The sequence below is a fragment of the Fukomys damarensis genome, unplaced genomic scaffold (genome assembly GCF_012274545.1).
Source record: "Fukomys damarensis isolate Sample0158 unplaced genomic scaffold, DMR_v1.0_HiC HiC_scaffold_12, whole genome shotgun sequence".
NCBI classification, from domain to species: domain Eukaryota; kingdom Metazoa; phylum Chordata; class Mammalia; order Rodentia; family Bathyergidae; genus Fukomys; species Fukomys damarensis.
The window spans coordinates 799,781-821,172 of NW_022900924.1; the positions used below are offsets into that span (position 1 = coordinate 799,781).

Below are 21,392 nucleotides of genomic sequence, written 5' to 3' on the forward strand. Positions count from 1 at the left end.
CTGCGAGTTGTCTGGTGTGTCTGCCTCCCTCCCTCGGTGACTCACAAATTTTCATGGACACAAATAAACCGCACCGTGGCACCGCGAGGAATGAGTGGAGCGGGGATGGAGGGGCAGTGGGGCAGGGAGGAGAAACAGGAGGTGTTCAAATGCAAATCGGCTGGCAGCAATGTCAGCCCTGGTTGATCTAGTCGTTAGACACAGGGCAGGATGGCATCTGGGTGCCCCTGCAGCCAGGTGTCTTGTCAGGGAGGTAGAAGCAGCGCCCAGCGATGCCCTGATGGGATGTAACTGTGTAAAAGCACATCCGAGGCCTTCTGAACTCCATGTGAAGGACACTGGAGGTCCAGGGGAGGGGGCAGCTCACAGAGGACAATGCCGGTAATTACATTGAGAGCCTCTTTTCTAGCCTGTGCAAGCTTGCCCTCCGGCCCTGCTAGGAGTCCTGCGCTTCTGAAGCAGACTCAGGAGGGGCCTGGGTGTCAGTGCACATAGTTGGCTGGCTGGGTGATCCAGGGTGGCGTGTACGCTGTGGCTAAATCTCCCTTCCATCCACCTGACCATGGTAGTTTGAGCAATGCCAGAAAAGTGAAGGAACCCAGCAACAGATTCCCCAGCCCGGCTTCCTATCCAGGGCGAAGTTTGTCTCCTTCGTGATAATTCGCACAGATTGGGGGTCCCTCGTCCAAGATGCTGGGGCCAGAAGTGTTTCAGATCAGATTTGTTCAGATTTGGTGCTGTTCACATATATGACATGTGGTACTGGGGCCCAAGTTTAAAAACGAAATTTTACACAAAAATTTTATGCAGTATTTAATATTTTGTTCATGAAACAAACTTTCATGGTGCGGAATTTTCTGTTTGTGGCGTCATAGCAATGCTTGAACCAGTTTCCTATTTTGGAGCATTATGAATTTTCAATGTATCGTGTAAGCCATCGACAAGGCTGATCATTCTTTAAAGAGGTGGGCTTGGGCCAACGTGTGGAATCTTATTCTCCATGCTGCGGATACAACCACGATTCATTAAACAAATATTTATCAGCGGCCTACCATGTGCCAGGTCCGTGGCTGTGGAACAGGTTCTAGGAGACAGTGGTGAACAGGTAAACACAATTCTTGTCCTCAGGACGTTCCCCCCGGCAAGGAAGGCAGGGAAAAGCCATGCAGCTGTGACAGTGTGACCAGGGCTTGACTTCTTTTTGGTTTTGTGAAGGCTTCAGAAAAAGGAAATACCCTGAATGGGTGTTGAATTTTGTGGAATGCTTTTTCTGCGTCTATCAAGAGGATCACCAAATAGTTTCTCTGCTGTAAGAAAAACTATAATAGTACATAAGATCGTAATGAGATAATTGACCATGTGAAATAGGAAGAAAAGGGCTAAAGGAGCAGGGGAAGTGGGAAGGGTAGGGGAAGGGAAATAAGGGAAAAGAAAAAAAATATGAGAAAATTAAAAAATGGAAATAAAGTGCTTGTAAATGGGGAGGAGAGGAGAGGGTGAAGGGAGGACAAGGGGAAAAAACAAGAACCGAGACCTGTCATGGAAAGGTACAGGATCCCAGTGATGAATGGAACTGTACTGTATCCCTAAAATGGACCAATAAACTCAAATAAAAAAAGAAAAGAAATAAATCAAAACAGAGATAACAGCGTGTGCAAGGAGTAAGAACCGGGGATGCCCCTCGACTTTCAGTGAGGTTGCATCCTGGTAAAGCTACTACAAACCGGAAATAAAATATCATGTCAGGAAAGCGTTTAGCACACCTAACCTGAAGTATCGGTTGTTTTCTGTCTGGATCATACCCTATCTCATCCCATCCTTTCTCCTCTTGTCTTTCTCTGTCCTTCCGCTATTGTAGGTGATAGAAAATGTAACAGTGAACAAAACGAATCAAGTTTATATCTGTTTACCTTTCCCTTAGCCCTTAACTTGGCTTTCAGAGAGAGGACAGGGAAAGACCGCTGCTTAGCATGCAGGAGAGCAGCACAGAGGTCGTGAGCTGCTGGGTAGCTTCCGAACCCCCAGGCATTCTGCACAGGGCTGCACGTGGTCACAGGAGGTGGTGCTGTGGGGGGGGGGACCAGGTGGCAGAGACAGTGAGTGAGGACACAGATCCCCAAGATCAATCCAGATTGCAATAAGGCCTCTGACCGAACGGCATACGGACAGCTGAGGAGGCTCTTGGAGAAGGCAGGGTGAGACCTGAAGGGACAGAGGGAGCCAGCCAAGCAAAGACGTAAAGGAGGAGAGTTCCACACCTGTGAAAAGGCCCTAAGGTGTAAAAAGAATTTAGAGTTTAAGGAGGAAAAAAGGGCATGTGGCCATAATAATGAGAGGGAGGAAATGGTAAGCGGGGTTGGAAAGAGAAGTCCAAAGCCAGAGCCTACATGCTTTGGAGCCATTAGAAGGGGTTTTGATCTTATTCTCAGTGTGATGGAAAGCCACTGGTGGGCTTTAAGCAAAACGGATATATGATCTGATTTGCACTTTAAAAGAACTACCCACTATTGCCAATGGTTTTTTTCTTCTAACTTAAAACTTAAGATCTGACCACTTGATCATTTCTAAGAACCCCCTGATGTAAATCCTGGCTGTAAAGGTCAGCTTGGGGGATCTGGTAGGAAATCTGCAGTGCCAGATGTGTCTGTTGAAGGTACGGGACATCAGTCGCCCTTCAGTGCCCTCCCACGCCTGAAGGGTCCTGCTGGAAGATCAGTGTGCAAGCTGGAGTTCAGAATGTGTGCGTTTGACCCATGTCTGACACACGAGGCCTGTTCAGAGGGCTTTCCAAAAACTCCAGGATCTAACCAGCCAGACTGAGCACAGGGATAATCCCAACTCATCTGGCTGGTCCTGCTCTCTGGTCTTAAACAAAACAGTCACAGGAGGCCCAGGGGATGGGCCATTCTCCTATGGGCCAGATCTGGAGCTGGACCTGCACTCTCCCAGTCCTCCTGTGCCAGGAGCATGGGCCTGGTCCCTCCCACAAACTTGGAGCAATCGTAAGTGAAGCAGGTGACAGGCCGGGACCAAGGCTGGGCCTGGCTTCCAGAAGGCAGTTGCTCCTGGAGAAGGCCAGGAAACGCCTAGGGAGCCTTTTAGAAGCACGCTACCCGTACGTCCAACTGCCCTGGGTTCCAGGGCAGCTGGTCCAGTAGATGCCACCAGAGTCAGAGCAGTGACAAGATGGAGAGAGAGCACAAGCACTTTCACAAAAGAGTTAGGGCCGGGTCAGTGGTCTCCATTGTTCCCGAAGATGGTTTTTCCACGTAAATCCAAGTTGTAAATACCTACATCTTCTGGCTGAGCAATGCAGTTGTCAGGACGGCCTCCTGCAGAAGTTGCCTGAACACATTCACTAAAGACGGGTACTAACTGCTGGGTTAACTAGGGGAGGTAAGGCAAATGACAACCAAAATGTAAGCAGAAGACTGATTTAACAGCATGAATATTTATTTTAATGAAGACACTTAAAGGAAAAAGTTGTTGTACATGCACTAACATGAAAATGTATCCATCGTGGATTGTAAGTGAAGAGCTGGTGAAATATTAATGGAATTAAATACTACACGGCAGTGAAAATGAATCAGTAATGACACCATCAGTGTGGATATATCCCAAACAGCACCAAGACAAAGGAAGGGGGGACAGTTTACAGGAACATTCACGTGACATTACAGTATTTATATAAAGTGTTATGCGTTACAGACATGTCCAAACTCCCCACCATAAATGTAATTATGATGTACTGCAAGCATATACTAATTTAAGGAGATAAATAAAAAACGAGTTTTAAAATATGCCACATAATGCCAGACATTGTTCGGAAATATTCATATCTGATAAATAATCGCACATAACAATAATAACAGCAATGATGGCATTGAAACGCACAGGACAAATGAGAACGCTAAGCACTAAATTCAGGACGGTGAATACTTCCGGCCGGTGGAGAAGAGAGAATTGTTACAGGGGAGCAAGCACAGGTTTGACAGTACTGATTGCACTGCATTTCTCAAGCAGAGGACGCACATGCGTGGGCCTTGCCTGCCTCTCTCTCGTTCTTTCTGCAGGACCGAACTGTTCCGCAGTACGTCGCTCAGTGAGTGGCCGGCCATGCACACCGAGCGAGCATTCGGTGAGCGCTCAGACAGAGAGCGTGGCAGCTTGGCTGGCGGCGGCTGACAGGCTGCCGTGGGAGCCCCGTGTTCCAGGGGCACGGCTGCATTTCCCTCTCTAAGGACTCCCGGGGCTTAGACTGAGTGTGACCGTCTCCTACTGCAGGGAACAGGGAGGTCCAGAGAAGGGAAATGGCCGTTCAAGGGGTCTCCGGTGCTCAGCACCCAGCTGAGTAGAGAACAGGAACGGTTCTGACCCCCAGCCTGCCCTCCGGGGTGCCATCACACTACGCACAGTAAAAACATGCCGCTTTGAGCCAATAGTTCGTTTGGCGATGCAGCAAGACCTCATCCACCTGAGTGCCATTTCAAAGGCAGGACGGATCGGCGTACGGGGGCGGGGGGTGAGGCTTATGCTTTCAGTTGCCTCTTTCAGGTATTCTCTGGTTTTGAATGAACTGTTGCATAGGAGAAAGTATTTGAATATGTGGAAAAGGACAGAGCATGAGAAACAACGTGAAAAGCATCTAACTCTACCCCTAACTTGCTCTATCACCTTGGACAAATCACTGTCCCTCTGGGCCTTGGCGTGTGTGTGTGTGTGTGTGTGTGTGTGTGTGTGTGTATTTAAAATGGGGAAATACAAGTGTCAGCCTCACAGGACTGCTCTGGGGTTGGGATGAGCCCCAAGTGAAGATGCCCTTGGTGAGTGTAAGTCACCCCTGGAGGCCAGGGCACTAGCAGAGGTGTGCTGGGAGAGGACTGCTACTGACCAGCAGACGGGACTCCACTGCCCCTCATCCTGCCCCTCCTCTGACCTGTGCCCCACAGAATCATCACAGGTTCCAGGGGAATCAGAGCAACACTCTGTCCCAGTGTCCTTGTTCCCACAAGACTGGGACAGGAAGGCAAGCGGGGTCTTCTCTGGCTGCAGCAAGCCCTCCAAAGCCAGCGCCTACGGCCTGACCCAGTGACTGGCCTGCAGGAAGCCCTGAATGAGGGAAGGATGAGTTCCTAGAAGGATGGGTTGAGAGGATGGACGGAGGGATGGATGAATGAAATGATAATTAAATGAGAGTGAGACAAAGAAGCTCAGTTGACCTTCTTAGCTATAAAATGCAGATGAGGCCAGAACCTTCCCTGATGCTGAGACTCAATGATACAAGCAAAGCAAGGCTGAGTAGCTCTGGGAACGAGAAGGAACATCCCTGAGTTCCAAGGACGGTGCCGGGTTACCTCTGTTTTCTTCTCTGTGGTTAACATAGTGAGACCCGGCCATGGGTGATTTTGCCATCCACAAGGGGCCGTCTGGCACTGTATGGACTCAAGTGGTTGTCGCACAGGGACTGGGTGGGACGGGTATGCTTCTGGCATCTGCTAAGGGGAGGCCAGGGATGCTTCTTGTGCCCATGTTTGTGCACAGCAGAACTGATCCAGCTCCAGCAGAGCAGGCAAAGAACTAAAAGCCTGCAGGCTGGTCCAGATGTTCCTGGTTTTATTTTTGCTTTTGTCCAACGCGTTCTGGTGTGACTTTTCAAGGCTCACAGAGCCTTGCTTCATTACTGTTACTACGGTGGTGTGACCCTGGGCGGCCATGTTCCCCCTCCGGTCTTGAAGTTCTTCTCTGGGTAGTTTATACCCAGAGTCTCTGGGGACCTTTTGGTCTTTAAGATGTGATCTTGATCTTTTGGGTCCGTTCCTTTTGACCAGCCAACCAGGACAGGCTTAGGAGGTCTTTATTGTGGAAACTGAAGACAGAGTGGACCCTTGACTTTCTAACTCAGTTCATTCACAAGGGCTGGTTGTAACTCAGGTTGGTCAGTTGAAGGCTCAGGCTCCCTACACAGCCTCCAAAGGCTCTCTCCTGTGTAATTTTAGGCCACACTTTCTTCCACACTTTTTTTCAGCCCAGGATGCCTCAATTAACCCCACACAGGAAAAGATGTTATAATGTTCCTTCCAGAAACCTTTAAGGGTTAAGTTTGTGTCTCAGACCATCTTGAAGCACAAGCAGCCAGCATTTGGGTCCTAACTCAAGACTCTGGTCATAAGTTAAACTAAAATTCCAGTCATAACCCAAGCTGTTCTTACGTCAGGCCAGTTGTAACTCAAGGATCCACTGTACCAGAAATAATCACTGGATTGGGTATCGTAATGATGGCTACAAGAGTGACTAACATTTCTGTAATATATTTACCAAAAGTATACCCAGTGATTCAGCCTCGAGTCCTGCATCCCAAAAAGGACTGTAAACAGTCCTGTGGAGACAGAATTATCACTGCTACCAGGAAACTACACTCCAGTGGCTCGTGACTCAGTGGCTGCACAGAGTGCCCATGTCCCTGTGGACGTGTCATTGCCCTCCCTGGGTCTCTCAAGGCCAGTTATGATGCTCAGCCACTTCTGTAAATCTTTCTCTCATTGAACAGTTAAATACAGTACTGGAAAATGTCACATAGTAGAAGGAAGAAAAAAGTGTCCTAGAAGATCCCACCCACCAGAGGCAACAGAGACTGTCGCAGTGACACCCTTTCTTCAGTTTAAAACATGACTCTCTGCTCTGCAATTTGTTTGACTTGGCTGTTTCTAGTAATTTTCATACAAGCCATAGAATTTTATGTCTTGCTCTTCTCGCTGAGCATACTGCAGAGACACCCACAGCGCTGTCTCCTCACTCCCATCGCGGGGTGACAATGACATTATTGCACCAGGAGATGCTGTGGACGGAGCTCTGTGCCTCTCCTGGCCACACTGCTACTCTTGGGCATGCAAAGCACAGTGCTTCAGGTTCTGAACCTGGGCTTTTCCCACTGCAGTGGGGCGCTTTCCAGTATAATCTCCCATCTCCCCATCAAAGTTAGAAAAAGGGAGACAGACAGAGAGAGAGAGAGAGACAGAGAGAGAGAGAGAGACAGAAAAGCAGTATCTATGTGTCTTTAATGAAAACTCCATCTCTTCTTTCTGATCTCTGTATTTGGTTATCCCTGTGTGTCTGTCATCCTAAATTCTCAGTGGCAGGAACATATCTTAAGAGTGCTGACTGTCAGCTGGGGAGAAAGTTGATAACCCCGTACTGTCACTGGTGGGTGGATGGATGACTTGGTGGATTGACAGCATCTCAGGATAGCGCCAAATGTCCACGATAGAGGAAGGCTCAGCCAAATGTGACAACTGAGATTGATATTTTTTTAAGAGCTTTGAGGAAAAAGGAGTGAATTTAACTCAACGGTCATGGGGGCCCCAGGAAAACCGGTCCATTAGAGCAAGTTATTAAGTTTCTGGGTCTCTGCAGTGCTGGAATCCAATTTAGACTAATTCTCAGTGGGACTTGGCTTTGCCTAATGCTCACCTGGCCGACATCCCAGCTACAGACAAGGCCCACAGGCAGCACTCACTGCAGGCCACAGATACACACTCAGCTGTCTTGGACTTGGCTCGGAAAATGGAGTCAACAGCAAGATCCCAGCTTGTGTGGACCTTCGGAGAAGGACTGGAGGCAGGGATGCATCTGGAGGATATGAAAGGCCCCCCAGACCCAAAAATCTTCAGTGGGAAAGGGCTGGCTCTCCACCAGCTGCATTTGCTCCCTCGATACCTCGCAGCAATGGTGATCCTGCCCAGCCTGGGGACCCGAGGGTGGGAGCGGAGGCCAGGAAAAGGAAGTAATCATGGATCTTCTCCCGCTTTTCCTTCCGTGTTCTTCCGGTCTGCTATTCACCGGGATTCTGGTCTTGGAGGGTTGGGAACCCGCCCCCCCGGAAGTCACAGGCCTTGGGAGGAGTCGGAGCCACCCCTGTTTCCATCCACCTGCCACTAGGGCACCTAGAAGTCAGAGCCGAAGAGGACCACGTAGCGAGTCAGGAGATGACAGACTCCTGGGAGGCTTCTCTGATTGCTCTGACAAGGACCTCAGAAGAGAAGAAGTAACAGATGCCGGTGAGGAAACCCTTCTACACTGTGTTAAGAATGTACATCGTGCAGCCATTATGAAGAAAAGTACCGAGGTTCCTCCAAACACTAAAACTAGATCTACCATATAATCCAGCTCCCCTGTTACTGGCTGTGACCAAGGTGCTCCTCAATGGACAGACGAACAAAGAAAATGTGGTCGGCACACGTGGATACACACACACACGCCTCAAAAAGATAATGAGATTTGTCATTTGCAGCCACCCGGATGGACCTAGAGGACCACCATATAAAGTGAACCAGGCCAGATACAGAAGGCAAATACCACACGATCTCACTCATTTGTGAAACGAAAATCACAGGGTAGAATGGTGGCCATTAGGGACAAGGGAGGGTTGAGTGAGCGGAGACAGAGAGGTCAGGTAGCAAGTGCCAAATATAATCAGCTAGGAGGGGCCGTTCTACTGCTCTATGACACAACAAGGCAACTGTGGTCCCCAGAGATCTATGTCTCAAAATAGCTGGAAAAGGAGAATCCAGATCAACAATCCACAGAGAGGTTTTTCCGTCTTCACCTTCCCCAGAGCCATTGCTGCAGATACGGACGTGGTGAGTCTGAATTCAGGGTGACCCCTGGGTGGGCTTCTTCTCTGGGAATTTGACAAGGGAAAGAGAAGGCTCCATTCAAGCTGAAAAGAAGACAGCAAGAGACAATATCCTGTGTTTCTTACAACAGTTTCACGGTCTCTGAGGCCAGAAAAAGCCAATATTAAGACCCAGCTTTGCTGTGTGACCTAAGAAGTCATTTAGTATCCCAAAGCTTCAGTCTGCTTGTCTGTAAAACAGGGATCATAATTTAAACCTGTGAGGTTGAGAAAGAATGCCATGAGCTCACAGGTGCAAAGCATTTAGCACTTGCCTGGCACCTATTTGACACGGAATATAGCAAATAAAATAAAATACGATGACTACGTCTGTTAGTATGGTCACAATGCATTGTCCTGCTTTTTGTGCAGATGACAGGATGTCATACACCCCCAAACTTTGCCATCAAAGGGACATACTTGGGAAGGAGGGGACAGCTGGCCACCGGACCCCGCAGAAGTCATCAGCCAATTCAGCAATGCAAGTTCTTGCCCGATTAGGGCAGGGTTAACAAATGGCTCTGAAAATAACGGTCAATTACTTGGTTGTTTCAAAACCCAACAATGCCAGAGCTGGAAGGGCCCTTGAGTCCTAGCTGGTGCGGCTGCCCACTTGTCACACACAGGGAGCAGCACAGATGGCACCACTGCTCAGGTCCCCGGACCCCTGACCCCAGCCATGCTCTTTCCATCCAACCCTAGCTGGGTGCCCGCCCCGTCACCCTTCGCTCTTGTCATCCCTGACCCTCTCCTCACTCTGCAGTCTATCCACAAAGACAGGCCCCGTCACTCACTTGATAAAAGCCATGGTGAACCCAAAAGGCACAGCTCTCTGAGCAATCTCATTTCTGATCAGATCCTGTGAGGTGGACAGAAGATCTCAGGAGAGGAAGCTGGGCCTGGAACAGCACATGGGCTCAGCCAGGCTTTGCTGCGCTGGGGACTCCAGCAGGCAGAACTCCAGCCCAAGTGTTCCCTTGGAGCCTCCATGTCCCCCAGTTGGACCAGGAAGCCTGCTTGTCCCCTGAATGGCCTTGACCTGCCCTCTTGTAGCCACGCACCACCAGGAATGAACGAGACTATGGTCTGAAATGAGCACTCGCTGGAAGTCAGTGCTCTACACGGCAAGACGTCGGTGCCAGTCACAAACTGTTGCAGTCTGTACAGATGAAGCCACCGCCACCAACTCAGTGAAAGTCAATGAGCCTTCCCGATGGCTGCTCAAATAAATTTCCCTGACCGCACTGACAGGCCAGGAGATTGGTTAAGTGAGCAAGCATCTCTCCACGGGAAGTGGACAAGGGCAGTCGTGAGTCCAAGGGCCTCCATTCCGGGGACGCGATTCTCTCTACCTCGGTCCCAGCCCGGGACAATGAGGACAGCGAACATGGGGGAGGGCAGCTGGCACCCACTCAGCCCTCACACGGAACAGACTCACCGGATGATGACAGCCCCGGGAAAAAGGGCAGCAATGGCCCCAAGTGACAGCCAGGAAAGCGAGGCTCACACACAGGAAGCCAGGAACCCACAGTTGGAAGGACAAGGCCTCGAACTATGAATGAAGCTCAGTGCAGTTCCGCCAGACAGCTTCGTGGAGCAGCCCTTTGGGAGAATAACTACGATCCTCCCCCTACTTCCCAGAGCCACACGAGACCCTTTGGCTTCACACTGCTGCAGAAACGACCCACGGGCCTTGGACACTGTGCACAGGGTTTCGAATGTGGGTCTTTTCCAGGCCTGTGCTATGCTGTGCGGCACAGCCCTCTTGCAATGCTGCAGCAAGGACCCCAGCTCCCCGTCACCCTGAAATGATGAGCAGACACCCAGTACCTTGTAGGGTGCCATTGCTAAGATGCTCGGTATGTTAGGTTTACCTGAGGCGCTTTCAGCTCCTGATACGTCCAACTTGGGGCTCTAGCCCTATCCTAACTGGAGGACCATCTGCAGATGGTTTCACTTTCAAGACAAAACCAAGTCACAAGGATCGAGCAGACTGGGCAAGACCCACCAGCGCCAACCCCTGCCTCCCCACCTCCCCAGCCTTATCCCCAGTCACCCTCTGCCTGTGCTCATTTACAGCCCTCCCTGTCCCCTCAGCCAGGCCTCTGTTGACCTCCGTGTGTCCCTTATTTTCTGTATCTGCTTCAGGAAACTGAGCTGTCTGAACTTCATGTCTCTCGTAAGGTTATTTTCATATTATCTCATTAAAAGGTGCCCCTCTCTGTTCAAGTCACGATAACCCTGAGCCAGGGCACCGCTCGGACCACACATACTGCCTAGTTTATGTCCTTATTCATCCTCGTAGCTGGATGTCCCAGTGCAGTGAACAACTTGTCCAACCATGCAGTTTAGAAGCCTGTCCTCTCTGTGTTCTCTTTCGAAGCAGTTATCACATGAAACACGACTGTCCTCACCCTGCCTGGTGCACACACAACCAGACAATAAGACAGTTGTGTTGTGGGGTGGGAGGGAGGGAGAAGACTGAGAGTGGGCTTGGCCAGCCTTGGGTGCCAACCTTCAGAGGGCCGGACACCCTTCAAGTCTGGCGGAGGGTGCGGTACCAAGCTCACTGTGTCTTCTCTCCTGTCCCCAAGATGCTGGCCCAGAGGGACCCGCTGGTCTCCAGGGTCCCCCCGTCCTGCCTTCTGCAGCGCTGGAGAGCAGCAGCCTGAACCAAGATAGTCCCGAAGACGAAGTCACCATGGCACCTCCAAAGCCCGCGCAGTCTGGGGAAGAGCTGGGGGAGCCGGAACTGGAAGGGACGGTCCCCTCCTCACACCGCCACCCCACGGACTTATCGCCACTGCCCCCAGAGGTGGCTGGGACTACGCACACACTCGCCCCCAGGAAGAAGCTACCCTTGCTCAAGTCGGTGACCTCGGCCCGGAAGCCACCGAGACCCAAGGCCAAGTCCACTTCCGCCGACGCCGATGTGCACCCCGTAGCATCCGCGGATCCCGGTCTCCACTCCTCCTCCATCAAGAAGCCCCACCCACCAGGGGAGACGGACGCGGGGGTCGCCTCCCAACCTTCCTCGGAAGGGCCCATCTGGCTGCAGGGCAAGGAGGGCACGGTGCCCACGACGCCCGAGACGCTGCAGATCTCCCCTTTCACCTCGCAGCCCTTGGTGGCACACACACTCCTGCAGAGGCCCGAGCCAGGGGACCCTGCCGCGCAAGCGCAGGAGGACGCCCCCGAGGCGCCGGCTGAGGATGCCAGCCCCGGGACCTTGATGGACAAGGGCGACAACGAGCTGACTGGGTCGGCCTCAGAGGAGAGCCAAGAGACCACCACGTCCACCATCATCACCACCACGGTCATCACCACCGAGCAGGCCCCAGGTACGCAGCCCCGTGGCCCAGGGCCTCCTGTGCCCAGGGGAGCCCACGGCCCCCAGCCCAGAAGTCTGGCTCTGTGGTTTTCAGGCTAGCATGCCCATTTTAAAGATGAGACACCTGAGTCTCTGCGACACCAAAGCCATAATGCAAAGGAGCAGAATTAGAAAGTTCTTCACTTTAAAACAGAGCTCTTTAACCTGATGAGAACACAGGAGCCACTGCAGGGTGTCCAGTCCCCACCCCTGTAGTGTGGATGGAATCACAGAGCCACACCACAGCCCCACGGGCGCTGGCTTTCCCCAACATGTGAACTTCATATCTGAGAGCCCCCTTTCCTTGCACTCAGCCAAGCACTCAAAGAAAATATTCAGAAAAGCCTGCATCTGTACTGAACATGTACAGGCATTTTTCTCGTCATTATTGCCTAAGCCACACTGTGGCTAAGCTGCTGTTTACACAGCCTTCAGTTTGTCTCAGGGATCGTGCATATCTTGAAATGTAAAGCCCACGGGGAGATGTAGGTAGGTTCTGCGCACACACTAAACCACTTTGCGGGAGGGCCTGGAGCGCCCGTGGGTTCTGGTATCTTGGCGTCCTGGAACCAAGCTCCCGTGCGTACCAAGGCAGGGGTGTGCTCGTTTCTCAGAGTGGCGCACACGTGTGTTCAAGTCTCGCCTCCATGGAGCAGGGCCCCGCCGTCGGGCACACGTCAGCTTTAGGCCTACAGCACCCGGCATCCCAGGTGGTCTCCCATCCAAGTGCTAACCAGGCCCGACCCTGCTCAGCTTCCAAGATCAGATGGGATAGGGAGCTTGGGCACACATCAGCTTTAGACAAATGCAGTGTGGCCTCTTACTGAAGTCTTAAGTGCTGGGGTGGGGTGTAGCTCCACCCCAGTGGTGGAGGAATACTTGCCAGCCCAGCACTGGTTAAAAAAAAAGAAGATTAAACTCTGGCCTAAGTCATGCTTGCTGTGTGAGCTTAGCCTAGGCACAGCCCCTCTCTGAGCTTTTAACGTGATTCTAACGTGGCAGTGTAAGATCAGCATACATGAGGATAGGTCTGCTCGCCCCATAGGCTGGTTAGCACTGTGCCTAGCGCCGTGCAGTAAGTGGCCATTGCTGTTCCATCACACGAATCCCAGAGCCATGGAGAATAAACAGCACAGGGTAGGGGCGGGAAGACACAGCTCCCCCTAGAGGCCAGTACCAATCCGCAGCCCATCTGTGAGTTTTTCTCTCAGGGTTTCTTGGAGTCCTAACTAGTCTTCCCCTCAGCTCTGTGCAGCGTGAGCTTCTCCAACCCTGAGGGATACATCGACTCCAGCGATTACCCACCGATGCCCTTCAACAACTTCCTGGAGTGCACATACAACGTGACGGTCTACACTGGCTACGGGGTGGAGCTCCAGGTAACCACGGAGGGGCACCTGCAGTGGTTACCTTCCAGAGGAATTCACCGGAGCACTGTCTGAATCAGGCTTGTTATTGTTACTCTGCTAATGGATCTGGTTTTTCGCTTAGCTCTCACCTGGGCTATTTTCAATGGGTTTTGATGAATGAGTAGGTGTTCCCAGATCAGTGCAGCGCTGAAATAGCTCGGAACACACGGAGGCAGCATGCTGCTAAATTGTGAGGCGTTTCACCCAGAATGAAAGTCCTCGATTCCCTGCTTATCAGACACACATGGGTGCACACACACACACACACACACACACGCACATGCACCATCTGTTCAGCCTCCCATGATACAGCTACAGCGGGTCCTTTCTTCCCTCTCCGCTCCTGGAAAGTGGAAGTTACAAAGCATGAGGACAGTGCAGAAAAGGGATCAGCTCCCCTGGAGTTGGAGGATGAAAAGGCAGCGGGCCTGAGAGGGCCCTAGAAACAAGAGCCCCGCCCCACACTTGCCAGTTCATGCAGAAGAAGGGACAGTGGATTTGATTATTCTGTAGAAGTAGTGATTAAATATGCAGTCGGTGTTTAAATCGCTTTTGGTTGTATCACCTCAAAAGACATACTAACTCTCCTCCAAATATTTCCCCTTGGTTCAAACACACCCATCCCATCTTCTGGCCCCTTTCTGAAACAGTTCTGAAAGTCCTCTTTCGTGAGTGTCTTTGTGAGGTGAGGCCACAGAGTGCCAGACAGAAAGGAAGCTCATGAAAACATCTGCCTCATTCTCCAGATCTGGCGCTGTGTGATTCCGGCTCCTCCCCCAAGTCCCAGCGGACTCTGCAGGGCTGGGTGGGGCTCGGTGCGCCTGGGTCCCATGGATCAGGGCTGGTTGGGTGTGGCCTTGGCATCCTGGGAGGACCCTGCCTGCAGCACACTGAGCTCTCTCTCCTGCCCCAGGTGAAGAGCGTGAACCTGTCAGAGGGGGAGCTGCTCTCCATCCGCGGGGTGGACGGCCCCGCGCTGACCGTGCTGGCCAACCAGACGCTGCTGGTGGAGGGGCAGGTGATCCGCAGCCCCACCAACACCATCTCCGTCTACTTCCGGACCTTCCAGGATGACGGCCTCGGCACCTTCCAGCTGCACTACCAGGGTAGGGTGGGCCGAGGCAGGGGAGAGGAAGGCGTCTGTCTGTTTCCCTTCGGACCCCGATTACCAGACTTTTTGTGCCAGATACCCCTCTGGTTGTTTGCTAAAGCCATCAGACCCCTTCTCAGAATAGCACTCTTAAAAGCATAAAATAGAGAATACACAATGTTAAGGAGCCAGTCCTATTGAATTGCAGTTGTCAAAATATCATTCGAATCTATAGTGTGGTAACCCCTGTGCTTTATTCAGACACGAGTCCCATCTCCTAGTGGTTCTGATAATGACTTTGATTTCAAGGTAACAAAGAGCATACGAAACATGTCAAGATATACACGGGGATGCGAAATCCTCTGTGGTTTCTGTTGGCGACAAAGCCTCGGTTCCACTAAGACGTTGCTGTCAGATGCCTGCAGTTGGGATGGAAGCTAATGAGGACGAGCCGGCGGCGTCTCCGTATTCAAGTGCATGGCCCCCGAGTCCCACCGTGGCTTCCCAACCAGTGTGCAGACCCCCAGGGCAGAGCCTGGCCACCACCCCTCTCCCCTCCAACTGTTCTTTCTCCCCTGAGCGTCCTCTGCCTGCTTTCTGTCCATTGCTGTCCTCTTTGTCTTTCTCTGTTCCCTCTCGTTACTTCTCTCTTTTCTGGCTGCTGGCGTTTCTTCCTCTCTTCCTTCCCACCCCTCTCCTCCCTTTCCTCTTGGACCCTTTTGCTCAGCTCCTGCCCGTGAATCGGGTGTCCCCCCTCACCGAGTGCTCCCTCCCCTGCCCTCGGAGTTTTACCAGCGGCCAGAATGTCTGCGCGGACAGCGGGCAGCTCCGCACATCTGGGTGCTGAGAACTCTCTCCGTGGCCAGCACATTGCTCAGACACCTGGAAAAGCCCCTCATTCTTCGCTTCTCCCTCCGATGTGTGTGACGCAGGAGGCCGACGCGTGTGGGCCTGCGTCACATCTATTCAGTGCCAACACCACCTTGGGTTGTCATCGCGGATTTCAAATAGCAGAAAAGGAGTTGGCTGAGCCACGAATTCGCACGGATTCCTAATGCGTTGGGAATGAGAATTCGTATAATCTGTGCTCCAGGAGCAGTCAGGCCGTGGTCTAGGAGGAGAGTCGGGATGAATGTGTCATCACTGTGTGGAAACCGAGATCGGCCTGACCTCTGCACCCATGCAGTGCCCTCCGACTGAGGCCTAACTCTGTGCCAGGCACTGTGCTCAGGGGGCCTTGTCCACCGTCGTTGCCTTCAGCACCACCTGTGAGGCAGCAGCAACTGTCAGCTGCCCCAGAGGTGACATTCGGGGCTGAGTCAGTGTCCCCAGGTCACAGGGCCTCTGAGTGGCACGGCAAGGCTGGGAGGGCCCCGAGGCCTCCTCCAAGGTCCACGCTCTGACCTCCCAGGCCAGTGGCTCTAAGCTTCCTCATCCCCAGGCACTTCCCAAATGGTTGCTCCAAGAATCTGCACTTTTAACTTTCGAGCAGACACACTGAGGTGTGCAGGTGGGAACCAGCCTAGCTAGGCTTCCTGCCTCTCCTCAGCCTGGAAAGGAAGCCACGCAGGCAGGAAGGAAGGCACCAAGCAGCTACGGGAGTGCGATCTTCTCCCAGAACTGCTCTCCCTGGCAGGCGGGGTGGGGAGTTTTAAGCCCTGAGAGAGTGTTGACCTGGGAGCTTCCGCACTGTGATCAGTGAGGGACACAAAAACACTCTCCTCCCGCCCCTCAGGCACACGGTGTCCTGAGGTCTCGTTGGCCGCCACGGCACGAGTCGCTGCGGGGCGTGGGCCACATCCCCGCCCTCCCACACCGCCACCACGGGGTCACCTCTCCCTTCCTCCCCAGCTTTCAAGCTGAGCTGCAGTTTTCCCCGCCGGCCGGACTCCGGGGACGTCACAGTGATGGACCTGCACTCGGGCGGGGTGGCCCACTTCCACTGCCACCTGGGCTACGAGCTGCAGGGCGCCAAGACGCTGATGTGCATCAACGCATCCAAACCCCACTGGAGCAGCCAGGAGCCCGTCTGCTCAGGTAGGCGCCACCGCCGTGGGGCCCAGCCCAGTGCGCCCACGGGAGGGAACAGGTCAAGCCCCAGGACATCGGGAGTGGCCGGGGAGCGACTCTCAGCCCAGATGGGACCACTCCAAAGTCAGATGCTGAGACCGTTGAATTATTTTAATTGGGGCAAAGAACGCATTGCACAAACTTTGCCATTGGAGGCTTTTAGTGCACCTGTGAGGTGCAGCTTTCACTACTGTCCAGTTCCAGGACAGGAACCTGTACCCGTTTAGTTATCATGCATTCTCCTCCCCATCCCAGCAAACACCAGGCTGCTGTCTGTCTCTGTGGGTTTACCTACTGGGCTGTTCATGTCAGTACAGTCGGGCCTCATGTGGGTCTTGTGTCTGGCTTCTTTCATTTGCAGTACCATTTTCAAGGTTCATCTGTGTTGTAGCACAGGGTGATACATTGTTCATTTTTTAGGCCTGCGTAATATTCCATCCCCTGGAGCTATCATAGTTTGTTTATCCATGCATCAGTGGGTGTGTGTTTGAATTATTTCTATCTGTTTGCTCTTGTACATAATGCTGCTGTGGATATTCACGTGCAGGTTTTTCTGTGCGCGTAAGTTTTCGTCTCTCTTAACTGATACCTAAGAGTGGAATCACTGAGACGTGTGGTTTAGCTTTTCAGGTGGTATCCAGCCATTTTCCACAGCAGCTGCACAGTTTTCTGTCCCACCAGCATCTCTCCACATCCTCGCCGACACTTTCCCTCCTCCGTGTTGCTGCTGTCCCTGCCAACCTGTTTGGCTTTGAGTTACGTTTCCCTGACAGCTCAGGATGCAGCATCTCTTTATGCACCATTGGCTATTGTGTGTATCTTCTTTGAAGAAATGTCTGTTCCAGTCCTTCGCCGTTGCTTAATTGGGCTAGCTGTGTTTGGTTGTTAGACTGTGGGAGCTTTTTCTATATTGTGGAGAGTGAACCACTATCAGATAGCTGGTTTACAAGTATTTTCTTCCATTCTGTGGGTTTCTTTTCACTTCTTGACAATACCTTTGGGTGCAAAAGCATCTTTAACATCATTGAAATCTAATGGTGTCCTTTGTTGCTTGTGCATTGGGTGCACCTGCTGTCTTTTTCTGTTTTTGTTTTGTTTTTGAGCCCAGCCACTGAGCAAGAGGACACAGTTGATAGCTCACAGCAGTGCCAAGTGACAGGAACATTATTCCCATTTGACAAATGGGTCTCAGGGAGGTCAGGTCACTTACTCAAAGTCACCAGGTAGGAGTTGGTGAAGGTCACCTATAATGCAGGGAAGCAAACCTTCTGGGTCTGCAGATGGACCCCAAGACTTGGGAGACAGAAGGGGAGGCACACGTGGCCCTTTGCCACCCAGAACCTTTCCTGTCTGTATGATCTCTCAGCAAACATCCCCGGGGCACCTGTCATGCCTGAGCACCATGCCTGGCCTGGTGGTCTCCAGTCCACTGCAGGATGTGGTGAGGAAGGAGAGGCACGATGGCCACAGACTGTGGTGAGTGCAGAGATACACAGGGTGTGGCAGTGCAAAGTCAGGCCTGACCAAAGGCACCAGTGTGCCAGGTGCAGCCTCAGAGAAAAGGAACCAGCCGGAAGAGGAGGAGTTATGACCAGGGCACTGGGAAGGAGTCCCAAGGACAGGGCTCTGAGACCAAGCCCAGGACGCCAGTGGGAGATAACTGGGTTGAAGGTAGACGTCCGAAAGCAGGCGTGTGAGGAGAGTAAAACAGGACCGACCTGGGCTGGGCATCATGATGCACACCTGTGAGTCCAGCACTGTGGGAGGCTGAGGCAGGAGGGTTACAAGTTCGAGCCTAGCCTAGGCAACTCAGTGACTTAGCAAGACCTCGTCTCAAAATGAAAATAAAAGGGGCTGGAGATATAGCTCAGTGTGAAGGCCCTGGGCTCGATCCCAAGGTACACACATGCACGCACATGCACACACACACACACACACACACACGGGTCTGGCTACAGCACAGAGAAGATGGCAGGACAGGAGGCTGGGTCAGTGTCAGCTCTCGTGGGCTCAAGGCCGAGGGCTGGGAGATGTGCAGACCAGGCAGGCAACACCTGCTCGAGCTTACGGGTAGGAGGGGTCACTCCGGCTTCCGCGTGGCCGTCGGCTGTGGGAGTGGGCGTGGGCCCGTGGCTGTCAGCTAGGACAGCACGCACCACGCCGCGCGAGTGCAGGGCTGGGCTGCACTTCACGGTGAGGAGGATGCAGTGCAGACAAGGGAAGCCACAGCGAGGAGCACTGGGCTGAGAGCAGGGCGCTTCCTCTCTGCATCCCCTGCTCACAGTGTGATCCCGCGATCACTGAGATGTGCAGAAGGGCACCGTCCAGGGCCCACACACCTGCAGACAAAGCAGAATCTGCCATGCAGCACAGCCTCCTCGTGGCCCGTGTGTGCGGTCACCTGGGAAGCACTGAGCTGGGCCACACTCCCGGCGCGGCCTTAACCTCCTCAGCTTCTAGGGGGTTCGCAGAAGGCCTGATGATGACCAGCAAAGTGCAGACCGCCTGTGTGAACTGAGCACCTACTATGCGCCAGGCCCTGAGCCGCACACAAAGCGAATCGGGGAATTATGCAGCATCAAAATCCTTGCCATTCATCATCCAGTGGAACCCAAACAGCAAATAAGAGCTGATGATAACTCACCAGATTTAACTGTCGCAATATGGTTCCCCAGGGCCTTCAGAATTTTTTCTTGCTGTCCTTTTTTTAAACAAAAGGAAAAAAATCCAAACTGCAGGGCAGTGGGTTTCTGCTCCTCTTTCATGTTAATTTTTATCTATGTGTGAAATCGGAGAGGAATTAAGCCGCCATTTGTGCTAAGAAAGATGGATGGGGAGTCACGACCGGCAAATTGAAGCCAAACAGAGCCATCAGTTGGCTTAATAAGGCAGAGAAGGGACGGAGAGGCGGCAGATGAGCAGTTCACAGAGGACAGATGGCCACCGCACCCCGCCAGGGACAGAGCCCTCGGCGGCCAGGCCACCAGGCAGTGGTGCTGGCTGGGTCTTGGGCTCCCCGTCCCTGCCAGGGAGGGGCAGTGGGCTCTCCGCTGTCCCTTCACGGAGTCCTCATCACGGCCCTCCCAGGAGGGTGGCACATGAATTCCCGTCCTACGGGAGGTGACCCTGCAGAGCAGAGAGCTTCGGCCACCTGTCCTAGACCCACGGTCGAGCTGTGAAGCTCAGGCTGGCTGACTTGAAAGGACGATCTAGCCACCAGGGGCAGGAAAGGAGCCTCGGGCAGGGAAGGTGCTCTTCCCCCATGCCTTGTCCGTGACCCTGCAAGACGTACGATGCTCGGGGACAGTGTCTTTGCTGAACGTCACAGCGGAGTCCAGAGCAAAAAGATCTCTCCACCTCTGTGCTGCTGCCAATCTTATTCCAGTCATGCAGTCATTCAACAAACACTCAATGAGTTCTCTACTGTGCATTGTACACTGAGCTGGTGCTGGAGGTATGAAAGAGAAAATACTCGCATTTTCCATTCAGCAGGCATGTGTGGATCTCCCACCATGCTCTGGAACAGCCAAACAGCATCGTGAACATGACATAGGCTGGAATATGCCGCAGATGTTGTAGGAAAGCAGCCTGGGTTAAGTCCAGGCGCCCCGCTTTCGAGCCGTGTGTCCTTGAGCAAGTGGCTGCACCTCTCTGAACTTCTCTTGAAAACTGAACAGTGTCGCTTGTTCTGTACATATCCCTGCACCAATGGAGGCGGACGGCGTCGATTCGGACCTGGGCTTCCGGAGGAAGGGTCGCCGAGCTCTTGGGTGCCCCCGGAAGGGGGAGGTGACTCGGGGTGTCGCCGCGGGGCCCTCCGGTCCCATGCGGGGCCTTTGGGGCACTGCACACCCATCCTCCTGTCACCGTCGAGGCCTGCAGCAGTGACCTGGGAAGCACCGCCTCCCTAGGATAGGAGCCCGAACACTGCCCAGTGGGTGAACTGAAGAGATGCATGGCTCTTTCTAAGCTCAGATCACTTTTTAATGTTTCTTCATTAGATTTTTTATGATAAAAGTTATATATGGTCCTAGTTTTAAAAAAATTTTTTTCCAAGAAATACAAAAGGTAGAAGCAATTCGCTTTTATATTCATGATCTCAACCCATCCTTGCAAACAGCTCATGGGAGTCTGTACATTTTCTAACTTGCTTTGCACGCTTAAAACATGGTGAACGTTTTCTTATGTCCTTCGATATTCTTTGATAACACCGTGCTGGATAAGTACGTGGACAGAGTGTATTTATGTCACCAAACATTTGTGAGTAAGTATTTGTGTTAGTTTTTGTTTCGAACTCTTAGAATGAAGCAGTGGCTCTCCTCGTCCATAAATCTGAACACGAATCTCTAAATCTTTGCATAGATAAGTTCCCAGAAAGCTAATTCCTAGGTCAAAGTATCTGAAGGTATTTTCCAGACTTTTCATTAATTGGCCCCCACACCTCACACTCTAATGAGTCATGGATGAAACAGGTTGTCTCCCTTCAGCGTCTCCAGATCTTACTGCTGCTCTGGATCCTCACCAGCTAGGTGGAAAAAAGCATGGTAGATTTGCATTGCTTTTCTCATGATGAGGCTGAATTGTGTAAGTTTCTGAGTACTAACTGTATATTTATTCATGATGAGCTGCCTCTTTATGTCCTTGATGACCACCTTATGAAGAAGAGTCAGGGCCCACCTGACCCCCTTGAGTCCTTATGCAAGGTCTCCCCACTTGATGCCCCAGGCAAGGGGCCCGCTGCCTCCTCCCCCTCCTCTTCCTCCCCCTCCCCCTTCCCTTCCT

The 21,392-nt window shown here is 52.4% G+C and overlaps 1 protein-coding gene across 1 annotated transcript in view; it reads left to right on the forward strand.

Moving 5' to 3' along the window:
• The first annotated feature begins 8,048 nt into the window (after positions 1–8,048).
• Positions 8,049–21,392, forward strand: part of Sez6l (seizure related 6 homolog like) — a 67,652-nt gene continuing 54,308 nt past the window's right edge. Inside the window, exons 1-6 of the mRNA XM_019204486.2 lie at positions 8,049–8,054; positions 8,549–8,636; positions 11,266–12,012; positions 13,287–13,420; positions 14,364–14,556; positions 16,392–16,577. Of these exons, the coding sequence (XP_019060031.2) occupies positions 8,049–8,054; positions 8,549–8,636; positions 11,266–12,012; positions 13,287–13,420; positions 14,364–14,556; positions 16,392–16,577 (1,354 nt within the window). The remainder of the gene's footprint in view (positions 8,055–8,548; positions 8,637–11,265; positions 12,013–13,286; positions 13,421–14,363; positions 14,557–16,391; positions 16,578–21,392) is intronic.